Genomic DNA, 10898 nt, shown 5'->3' with positions numbered 1-10898 from the left:
GACATGCAGCTTGTACTCATGCCCCTTTTAGAATATAGTTCACAGATTAATTAATGAAATGAGTACATGCTTGCACGTTGGCATGTAATTTTCCAACTGAAAATTTGCTTATCGAATGTTGCGAAACATCATAAGTAGATTTAACTGAAACTGTTCAACCATCCTTGCCCTCACAGAACCAGGCAAGACATAGGTAAACCATGGACAGCATCTGAAGAAATTTGTCTAGTTGAAGATATATTCAGACAAAGAACCTCCTTCGCGTCAACTCTTACTCCAAAGACCTCCCAACTCACATCCACGTTTTGATTTACGCACCTCAAATCATTTAACCCAAGTAATCTTCTCTTTTGGATCTCTCATAGACACACATTCTGGATTTTAACCACTGTTTCCAAGAATTCACCAGCATTTCAAGAGAAGAAAAAAATAATAGAAATGCTACCAAGGACCAAAAAGTAGTTTAGCTGTTAAGAGTAAATTTGTGCAGCTAAAGGTTTGGTCGATAATTAGTTACATGATTTTGTTTTTAGTTGCATATGATTTTGTCTATCTAAAGGACAACTCTAAAGTTAACCACACAAAGGACGACTCTAAAGTTAACTACACACTTGACAACTTTTTGGTTATATTATTTTGTAGACAAATTTACCCCATGGCAAGCGAACTATTTTTCTAATTAAACTGTACCCCATAACTATAGATGTTTTGAAAACTAACTGTCTATTTTCATTAAACATTTTTTTGTTACTCTTTTTTTACAAATTTAAAAACGTGTGATTTGAAGAAATTTGAAAGTGAAGTTTATACTATTTTTTAGAGGAAAATGAAGTTTGTACTATTATACAACTTTGAATTTAATACAAAGTGAAGTTTATCAGCTGGAATTTGGTACGATATTCAAAATGCAGCAATAAATTCGGATTCTGCTGTCAATACAATCTTCTATTTACTCCAAAACTCAAATATGAATGTCCAACAGCGTTTTGCTGCGACTTGCTGGAGCTTGTGGAAGCATCGGAATCTCAAAATTTGGGAAGACGTAAATGAGGTGAGTGCGCAAGTTGTTGATAGAGCTAGACACATGATTGAGGACTAGCAGGAAGCTAATTTACCGCGAGCAGAAGTGCTGTTACAGCCGGGTATGCAGCAGCTGCAGCCTTCTGTGTCCGTGCAGCAGATGCAGCCTGCCGTGTCCGTGCAGCAGCAGCAGCCTGCCGTGTCCGTGCAGCAGCAGCAGCCTTCCGTGTCCGAGCAGCAGCTGCAGCCTGCCGTGTCCGAGCAGCAGCTGCAGCCTGCCGTGTCTGTGCAGCAGACTGTGCAGCAGCAACAGCTCCAACCTCGACCTGCTATCACCCATTGGCAGCCACCAAGTGTTGGAAGGTTTAAGTGCAATGTAGACGCGGCTTTCTCGGAACATTTCCATCGCATAGGTATTGGCATTTGTGTTCGGGACGACACAGGAACTTTTGTGTTAGCTAAGGTGCATCAATTTAATCATATTTATCTAGTAGAAATCGGTGAAGCTTTGGGATTATATCATGCCTTTCAATGGATAACGGACATGCAATTCGATCATGTTGATTTTGAGATTGATTCCAAGATCACGAGAGATGCTTTTCATTCCCGCACGACGGATGTTACAGAGTTTGGAAATATCATTGGTGCGTGCCGAGAATTGTTTTCTTTCACAAACTCAAGGGTTGAGTTTATTAGGCGACAAGCGAATGCGGCGGCTCATGCGTTAGCAAGGGAAGCCACTTCTTTAGCTAGTCCCAACTTTTATTATGTTGTCCCACATTGTATTGAAACTATTATCATTAATGAAATGTTATAAGCACATTTTCTTAAAAAAAAAAAAAAAAGTTAATTAATTACTCCCTCTGTTTCTTTGCAAGTGTCCTCCGAGTACGAATTTAACGTTTTGATAGTTTAAGGATACAATTTGTCAATCATAATCTTTCTCAATTACTCTTACTCTTTTTCAACAAAACTAATTAACTTTTTTGAACGGAATAAAATTAGTAAATGTTATCTATTTTTTGTCAAAAAAAAAAATGTTATCTATTTGAAAAACACAAGTTTGTTTTATTTTTAAATAAAGTTTTTTTTTTTTGTTTGTTATCTGCAAATTTAAACAAAATTTTGTTATCTATAATAATAGCTGCATGAAGAGTTTAAATTCTATACATAAGATGAGTTGGTGGAAAGTTAAATTTTTCTTCAATGACTAACAAAGTTAAATTTTGATTGATGTGAAGTGTGTGAAAAAAGAAATCGTTGGAGAGATGAACAATAACTAACAAACCATTGTTATGATAGAAAGATAACAAATTAAATTTATTGAAAAGAAAAAAATTAATGGCAGATTACTATTCATTATTATATTATATAAAAGTGGCATTTTTTTAAAAATAATATGTGATCAAAATAAAAAAATAAAAAAATTCTTCTAAACCATATTATACTTTCATATGTTGGGATATCGAGAGAAGCATCATTAAAAGAACTCAACACAAATTTTATCTAATGTTGATTAATTGAAACATCTCTCTTTACCTTCATCCATAAGAAGTAATTTTAAACGGTTCATCAATAAATTCTACTAATGCATGTCTAAAATTGAATTATATATTTTTACTGAATTTTTACAACATTGTCTCACTTTTTTACCCATCATCTTGTCTAGGATATATATATGCGAGGTATCCTTTTGTATATGTGGAGTATTCTATAAGTATTTGATAAGATATTTTTTAAAAATTAAAATAAGGGTTAATAGTGTTTTACCCTCTGTAATATAGGGCACTTTTGGTTTTGCCCCCTGTAAAATATTTTTTTTCGATTCGGTCCTTGTAAAAAACATATTACACATCATTTATAATTAAAAAAAAATTAAAAATTTGAAAATTAGTTTTTTAAAATAAAAAAAAATAGAAAAATTTCAGATTATATTTTCTAATATAATAAAAAATCATGGAACTTGATTTTAAAAATATATAAAAAAAATCGGAGAATATATTTGAAAATTAGAAAAATAAATCCGAAATTAAAATACGTTCAATTTTTTAAATAAAAAGTTTTGTTTACTTTTCCTAAAAAAATAAAAATTCAGGAAAATAGGATAAATTTCTATTTTTATATAAAAATAAAATTATTTTTGTAAAAAAATTATATATTCTGGTAAATAAATATAATTTTTTTTATTTTTTCTAAAAAAAATTAAATATTCTGGAAAATAATATATATTTTTCTGAAAAGAAAAATTCTGGAAAAAAAATTATTTTAAAAAAGGTTGTTTAGACTTTTTATTCCATAATTTTTATATTGAAAAGAAATCTGAACTTTTTTAATTTCAAATATATTTTCTATTTTATTTTATTTTGAAAATTAAGTTCCAGATTTTTTTTTTCAAATTTTCAAAAATTAATTTTCAGATTTTTTTAATTATATTTTATTTTTTGGGTTTTTTTAATTAAATATGATGTGTTAAATGAATTATACATGTGACCAATGAAAAAATAAAAAAAAATATCCACTTAAATGCCACGTAAGAGATTCTGCTGAGTCATAGGAAGTCAGGAACAATCTTTATTTTACAAGGACGAAATAAAAAAAAAAAAAAAAAAATTACAGGGCAAAATCAAAAGCACCTATATTTCAGGGTAAAACTCTATTAACCCTTAAAATAATAAAATTTTGAGAATTGTTGTTCCCACATATAGTATGGCTGTGCCACACGAGTAAAATACGGAAATGCCCTTCGGTAGTAAACTGCCGAAGTTTTTAGGAAACCGGCGGCAGTTAACTGCTGAGGAAAATCTCAGTAGTTAACTGCCGAGGAAATCTGGACATAACCAGAACGCAGAACCAGAACCTCTCATTTACAAAAAAACATTCAAAATTCTCAATTTCTCTCCAATCTTCACCAAATCCATTTTCACGAATTGCAAGCAAATCAAGTGCACATTATCACAAGTAACTTGTGTCAAACATTTTAATGTTAATGTTAATTTGTTTATGTTAAGTTTTTTAAAAAAATTGACTAGTTTGCATGTGGTTAGGTTTTATAAATGAATTAACAATTTCATCATTGCATGTGTAGTTTATGTATTGATAAATGAATGTAGTTGTTGCCTATGTAGTTTAAATCATAATGTGGCTTTGAATGGTGGCAAATGAACACAATTTGAATATGTTTTATACTTTGCACACAAAGTGTTTGATAAAATGTCTCAATGACAATTTTATTGATTATTTAGTTAGTTTAGTTATGGAAATGATAGAAATGATGTTAATTATAGTTTGGTTAAGTTTATTTTGATTTTTTAGTTAGTTTAGGTTACACGAGAATTATGTTCATTGTTGTACTTTTAATGAGTTTAATTTTGTTTATGTTTAGTTTAGGTTTAATGTGTTTATGTTTATGTTTAATTAGGTTTAATTATGTTTAGTTTAGTTTAGGTTTAATTAGGTTTATGTTTATGTTTAGTTTAGGTTTAATGTGTTTGATTAGGTTATTGAAATGATGTTAATTTTTTTTTTTTTTTTTTGTAGATATGGTCGATCAGGACCCCATTGATCCATCGAAGATGATTGGTGGTAGGCGCGCCATGACTCAGAGCCACCGCAGGGAGAGGCAGAGCGGCCACATCCCAAAGAGGGGTAGAGGTCAGAGGGGAGATGGCTCAGGAAGCTCTCAGGCTACACAGCCTGAGGAGTCACAAGTTGTTGACCCGTCACAGCCTGTTGACCAGACTGGGGTGGAGTACCTGAACTATCAGGATCAGGTACAGCATGATGTGACGGATGGTGGATATGACCAGGATCATATACCACAGCAGCAGGATGCAGGAGACGAGGATGACATTGCAGCAGCTGCTGCACCGGAGGTGTTACCTACGGACCCTCCCTTTCCTGGTGGACCGGCTAACTTGTCCTTGCTCCACTCTTATGCCGGTCATGTGGCGTTGCCACTCTGGTATAATTCAAATAATGTAAGTGTATTTTTTTTAATTGTTTTTTCTTTATGTTAAAATATTTTCTTTAATTTAAATGTGTGTTTGTTTAATTATTATATCCACTTTTATATGTGTTTTTTTTAATTGGTTTTTCTTTATGTTAAAATATTTTCTTTAATTTAAATGTGTGTTTGTTTAATTATTATATCCACTTTTATATGTGTTTTTTTTAATTGGTTTTTCTTTATGTTAAAATATTTTCTTTAATTTAAATGTGTGTTTGTTTAATTATTATATGCACTTTTATATGTGTTTTTTTTTATTCTTTTTCTTTATGTTTAATTATTTTCTTTAAATGTGTGTTTGTTTTAATTATTATATCCACCTCTATATGTGTTTTTTTTAATTCTTTTTATTTATGTTTAATTATTTTCTTTAAATGTGTGTTTGTTTTAATTATTATATACACTGTTATATGTTTATTTTTTTAATTCTATTTTTTATGTTTAATTGTTTTCTTTATATGTGTTTTTGTTTAAACCATATTTATTTTTCTATTATTTCAGGTTCGTAAGACCCGCGTGCTTAAACCGATTAATCATGGGGCCAAGATTCTCACTCTCGGACGCCCTAACGGGAATGAGAATTGGTTTTGGGATGCGCTTCAGCAGAGCGGGCTACATGATTTGGTTTACTTGGGGTACTCCACCGTGCCTCATGCCCTGCTGCTGACTTTATGCGAGAGGTGGCATCCGGAGACCAGCACCTTCCACATGCCGATGGGGGAGATGACTGTGACATTGGATGATGTCGCATGTCTCACGCATCTTCCTATTGAGGGGCGGATGTTGGATCATGGGAAGAAGATGCCCAAGCATGAGGGAGCGGCACAGCTGATGACGTATCTGGGTGTGTCCCAGCATGAGGCTGAAAAGATCTGCAACCAGAAGTACGGTGGGTACATTAGCTACCCGAGGCTGAGGGACTTCTATACCTCGTACCTTGGTAGGGCCAACGTATTGGCGGGTACGGAGGATCCTGAGGAGCTTGAGGAGCTGGCGAGGGTCAGGACATACTGCGTCCGGTGTTACCTTCTGTACTTGGTTGGATGCTTGTTGTTTGGCGATAGAAGCAACAAGCGCATCGAGCTGATATATTTGACGACCATGGCGGACGGCTACGCAGGGATGCGTAATTATTCCTGGGGAGGTATGACCCTCGCCTACCTATACGGCGAGTTGGCGGATGCATGTAGGCCTGGACACAGAGCGCTTGGGGGGAGCGTGACACTGCTCACTGTAAGAAAACTTAAATTTTATATTTATGTTAACTTTATTTTTTTGTTAACTTTTATTTTTGTTATATTTTTCCGTGCGTAATAATTTATAAATGTTATTTGTTTGGTTTGTGCAGACATGGTTTTTGGCGCATTTTCCAGGGTTTTTCAGTGTTGATCTCAACACTGACTACCTGGAAAACTATCCGGTTGCAGCGAGGTGGAAGCTCCCGAAGGGTCATGGGGAGGGGATCACGTATTGGTCACTGCTCGATCGTATACAGTTAGATGATGTATGCTAGAAGCCGTACAAGGAGCACAGAGAGATCCAGGACTTCGAGGAGGTTTTCTGGTATTCTGGATGGATTATGTGCGGTGTCCGTAGGGTGTACCGTCACTTGCCCAAGAGGGTTTTGAGGCAGTACGGATACGTGCAGACCATCCCCAGACATCCGACTGATGTTAGGGACCTCCCACCGCCTTTCATTGTGCAGATGTTCGTCGACTTCCGCACTCACACGCTTAAGGCGGACGATCGGGGTGAGCAGGCAGGAGAGGATACATGGCGGGTGGCGGATGGCTATGTCATATGGTACACTAGGGTGTCTCACCCTCATATCTTGCTGCCTATTCCAGGAGATCTTCCGAGGCCTGCAAATGAAGAGCAGATCATTGCAGACCAGTGGGAGCGGTATGAGGCGAGAAGCTCGCCTGACACCTATGACATGGTTAGTGGCGTTGTTGCCTACGCTGATGCGCAATTAGGCCAGGAGGAGGTCATGAGCATGACCCCTCAGCAGTGGTTTGAGGCCATGACCCATATGAGGGAGCAGATCGCGCCGAAAGTTTTAGTTGTCTAGTCAAACCTGAACACTACTATATAATATAAGTGTCCCGTTGATTTGCTTGCAATTCGTGAAAGAAGATTTGGCGAAGATTTTGCAGCTGGAAGGAAAATTTCAGAATCTAATGTGTAATGCAATGTAATGTGATAACATATATTTTGTTTTGAATGGAACAATAATTATCTTATTTTGTTTTCAAATTTATTTATTCAAAATGCAATTTTATTCTAAATACCATAATGTCAAACAAAATGTGCGCGACACAAAAATAAAACATAAAAAAATCCAAAACAATTAGGCATTAAAAGCCATTACTGTCATTCTTCCTCGTCACACAAATCAATTGGCTTGTCCGCTACAGTCCCTGCGGTACCTTCTTTTGGTTGAGGACCGAAATAGCATGTCCTCCCGCTCCTCCTCAACCTCGAGTGATTGTACACTGGCACCTTCGAACCCTTCTTTTTTTCGGAACCATCGCAAACAATTCCATGCCACGTCATAGGAGATTTTTCTTTTTTCTTCTCATCACCCTGAACGTTACTCTGATTTTGATTCTGAGACATATATACATTCAAAACAAAATGGCGATCAATTCAACCTATACTAACCTAAACTATCCTAACAATTCTAACCATTCTAACCTAAACTATCCTAAAATATCATAAAATCAACAAATCAATATAATCGAACCTATATAATCGAAATTTAACAAAAATTAACATACAATTCGATCACAAAGCAACAATGCAATAGGATTAAAAAAACTTACTTGTTTTTGTGATTGAAATTGACTTCTAATGTCTTCAAATGACTCAAAATCGCAACTTGGATACTCAAAAACGCAACAATGGAGTTTTGGAAACTCCTATGTTGTGTTGTTCTTATAACATTTTCCTCGGCAGTTAACTGCCGCCGATTTCCTTCAAACTTCGGCAGTTAACTGTCGAGGAAAACTGATTATGCAGACAGTGAGTTCTGCATAATTCTAGACATTTCCAAGCTATTTTTTCGGCCAGTTTTTACCTGTAATTAAACCAGAGCATCTCCAAAGGCTAAATAATTCATGCAAGATTGAAACTCGGTCATAATCAAGATAAATACAATATCTTTTATAATTGTTCATGATTAAATTAAACCAACATTTTGGTTAAAATTAAACAAACGTTTGAAATTCATCAAAACATTACAAAGTGTCCATAATTAAACTACTCATTACACATCATTAAATTAAATCCCTACTTACATTCAACACAATTGCATATGGAACGAACATACATATATAATATATTATCTTCCACCATATTCCGAAACATAAATCCGACGTCGCCGTCGTCGCGAATAAGCAAAGGCATGTAGCTTGCCGTTTTCCATGCGTATTCATCTCTATCTTCTCCTAGGTCTATGCATGGCATTTGACCAAACAAGTGACGTGTATATTGATTTTCACCAAGATGCTCAAAATAAGTGTTAAGTTGTGTCTTCAAATTGTCAAGAGAGTCCGTCGGCGTTATCATAACCTTAACCGTCTTTTTAAACGCGGAGTACCTAACCCGCCCTTCAATTTGTGCAACCTCAGACATGTCTCACTTGAAAATTTTTGTAACAAAAGAATCATATATTAGAACAAAATTAAATGGAATGTAATAACGAATAAATGAAATGCGTAAACATTAAAAAGCTATAAATAAGTATTGCATTATTTTCACCACATAAAAGTCATATTATCATATATATATCAATATAAATTACATAATGTTAGTTATATATTGGCCACCAAAAAATTGGCGTTACAATTTCGACCCCAAAAAATACATCGGTGTAATTTCTACAAAAAAAAAGAACTAACACCGACAAAAAAATCACTCATTAAAGACCAAGTGATTGGAGAAGATCAAGTGACATAGAATCTTCCTCATCTTCCGCAATAACTTCAAATTTTGGCTTTGGTTTTTCGGGAGTGTCCAACAAAATAGGCACCGCTTTGTTTGACTCCTTTTATGGTTTGGACGGTTTGTTTCCACTTTCAATAGCCATGAGCTTTCGGAACAACTCATGTTGATCCAAATACTCATCTTCCCAAGTCACCGCATCTTCTTTCTTGTGATTGTGTCACTCCGTAGATGATGGAGGTAGTGGACAACCATTCTTCAAGGAAATAAGCACAAAATGATTTGGAATTGCCCCAAGGCACAAGATGGGAGTTTTTTGATTACCCGGCGGTGGTGGCCCTCTTAGTGGGAAAAACGATTCCGACTTTCCAACTTCAAGATTTGTCAACACCACCACACACATTTTGTAATAATTAGCAACAAGGTGTCCCATGTCCGGAAAAGTCAACCACTTATCAACAAGATGTGCACAAGTTTTTGTATTTGCGGGAGGATGTAATCCGTTTAAAATGTAGTTATAACGATCCTCACCCGCAAATACTTCAACATAATCATCTCTATGATCCATCAACTCTTGAATAAGATGTGTGCGGATCATGAGATGATTTTTTTCGGTCAACCCCATGAACTCGGCTATAGCCCGGAATCCGCAATGTCCGTCGCCGATAACATCCACCACTTTTTCAATAAATGGAAGCATGAAGCGTGGCATATAATCAATAGGACGCATAACTGGGATAGCCTTAGGCTTTGGATACCGAGTAGGTGGTGGAAGTGGGGAAAGTGATGTTTTACCAAGACGAACACCTTTTTTCCTTTTATACGATGATGTTGTTGGTGATGGTGACGATTGGCTATCCGGATTTTGGGAATCAACAACCTCCCAAGAAGAAGGGATCCGACTAGTCGATGTAATTTTTCCTTTAGACCTCGCAATGTCGAATTTTTTCTTTGCTCCCTTGGTTGGTACTTTTCGTGGTGGTGGAGACATCAAGGTGGTTTCAGGAAATGCCAACTGCCGCAAACCCTCTTTGACCTCAAGCTTCATTTGGAAAGGGAGTTTCTTTAGACGTTCTACAATAGCCTTCAACTCAACCTCGACACAAAAAGCTACTTCATTACTTTCTTCACCCATAGATAACCTAAGCCAATGGTGGTATATCTCATCCAATAAAATTGGCTTCTCTTAAAGGAGTTTAGTAGCAATTTCGCATGCACATGGTAGCCCGTAAGATGTCCTTTGAACACAACCACAAATGTCATTGTCCATGCACAATGTTTCCCTACAACGTGTCTCTTCCAAAGCAATGTTGTCCAAAGCATATCTAGACACATGACCACCTAACCCCGAGTACAAGGTGACATCTTTGAATCTATGTTCCAACACGGAAACACTGTGACCAAATGATGTTTGTATAGCGGTGAACTGAAGCAACAACATGTCATGTATTTTCTCCCAACAAGTACCCAAATCACCCACACTATTGTCCAAGTATTTCTTCAACAAAGCATGGGCCGATTCGACCATGTTTGTGGTCATGCAACCAAGATGCAACACATGGTCTGTCCATGCCCTCACAATTTTGTCCTTCACTTCATTCAAGGTGGTCATGGTATAATCTACAAAAATTGGGAAATCACTACATGAATCTTTGAACTCCACTAATGCATTTGCATATAACTGTTGAGTGGGCGATTCAACCATAGCTTTCCATGCCTTCATTATCTTCTTCACCACATCGCGATTGCTCACCTCTTTCCCATCCTTTTTAAAGCCCAAAGGATATTTACAATCCAAGACACACCTTTGTTTAACATTAGCTTGCACATGAAAATAACAATTCATTGCATAACTTTCCGGAAAAACATGTGCAACCGCTTTCATCAAAGACATATCCCTATCGGTAACAATCACCTTAGGCATATT

At 35.9% G+C, this 10898-nt stretch overlaps 1 protein-coding gene across 1 annotated transcript; it reads left to right on the top strand.

Moving 5' to 3' along the window:
* The first annotated feature begins 4563 nt into the window (after positions 1-4563).
* LOC120577118 (protein MAIN-LIKE 2-like) lies at positions 4564-6602 on the top strand. The gene is made up of 3 exons (XM_039828135.1): positions 4564-4997; positions 5528-6259; positions 6375-6602. The coding sequence occupies exons 1-3, from the start codon at positions 4593-4595 to the stop codon at positions 6537-6539; spliced, it is 1302 nt and encodes a 433-aa protein (XP_039684069.1). The 5' UTR covers positions 4564-4592; the 3' UTR covers positions 6540-6602.
* Positions 6603-10898: the final 4296 nt, after the last annotated feature.

The sequence above is a fragment of the Medicago truncatula genome, chromosome 7 (genome assembly GCF_003473485.1).
Source record: "Medicago truncatula cultivar Jemalong A17 chromosome 7, MtrunA17r5.0-ANR, whole genome shotgun sequence".
Classification (NCBI taxonomy): Eukaryota; Viridiplantae; Streptophyta; class Magnoliopsida; order Fabales; family Fabaceae; genus Medicago; species Medicago truncatula.
Note: the sequence above shows the minus strand (reverse complement) of the source record. Positions and strands in the feature narration are given on the sequence as shown.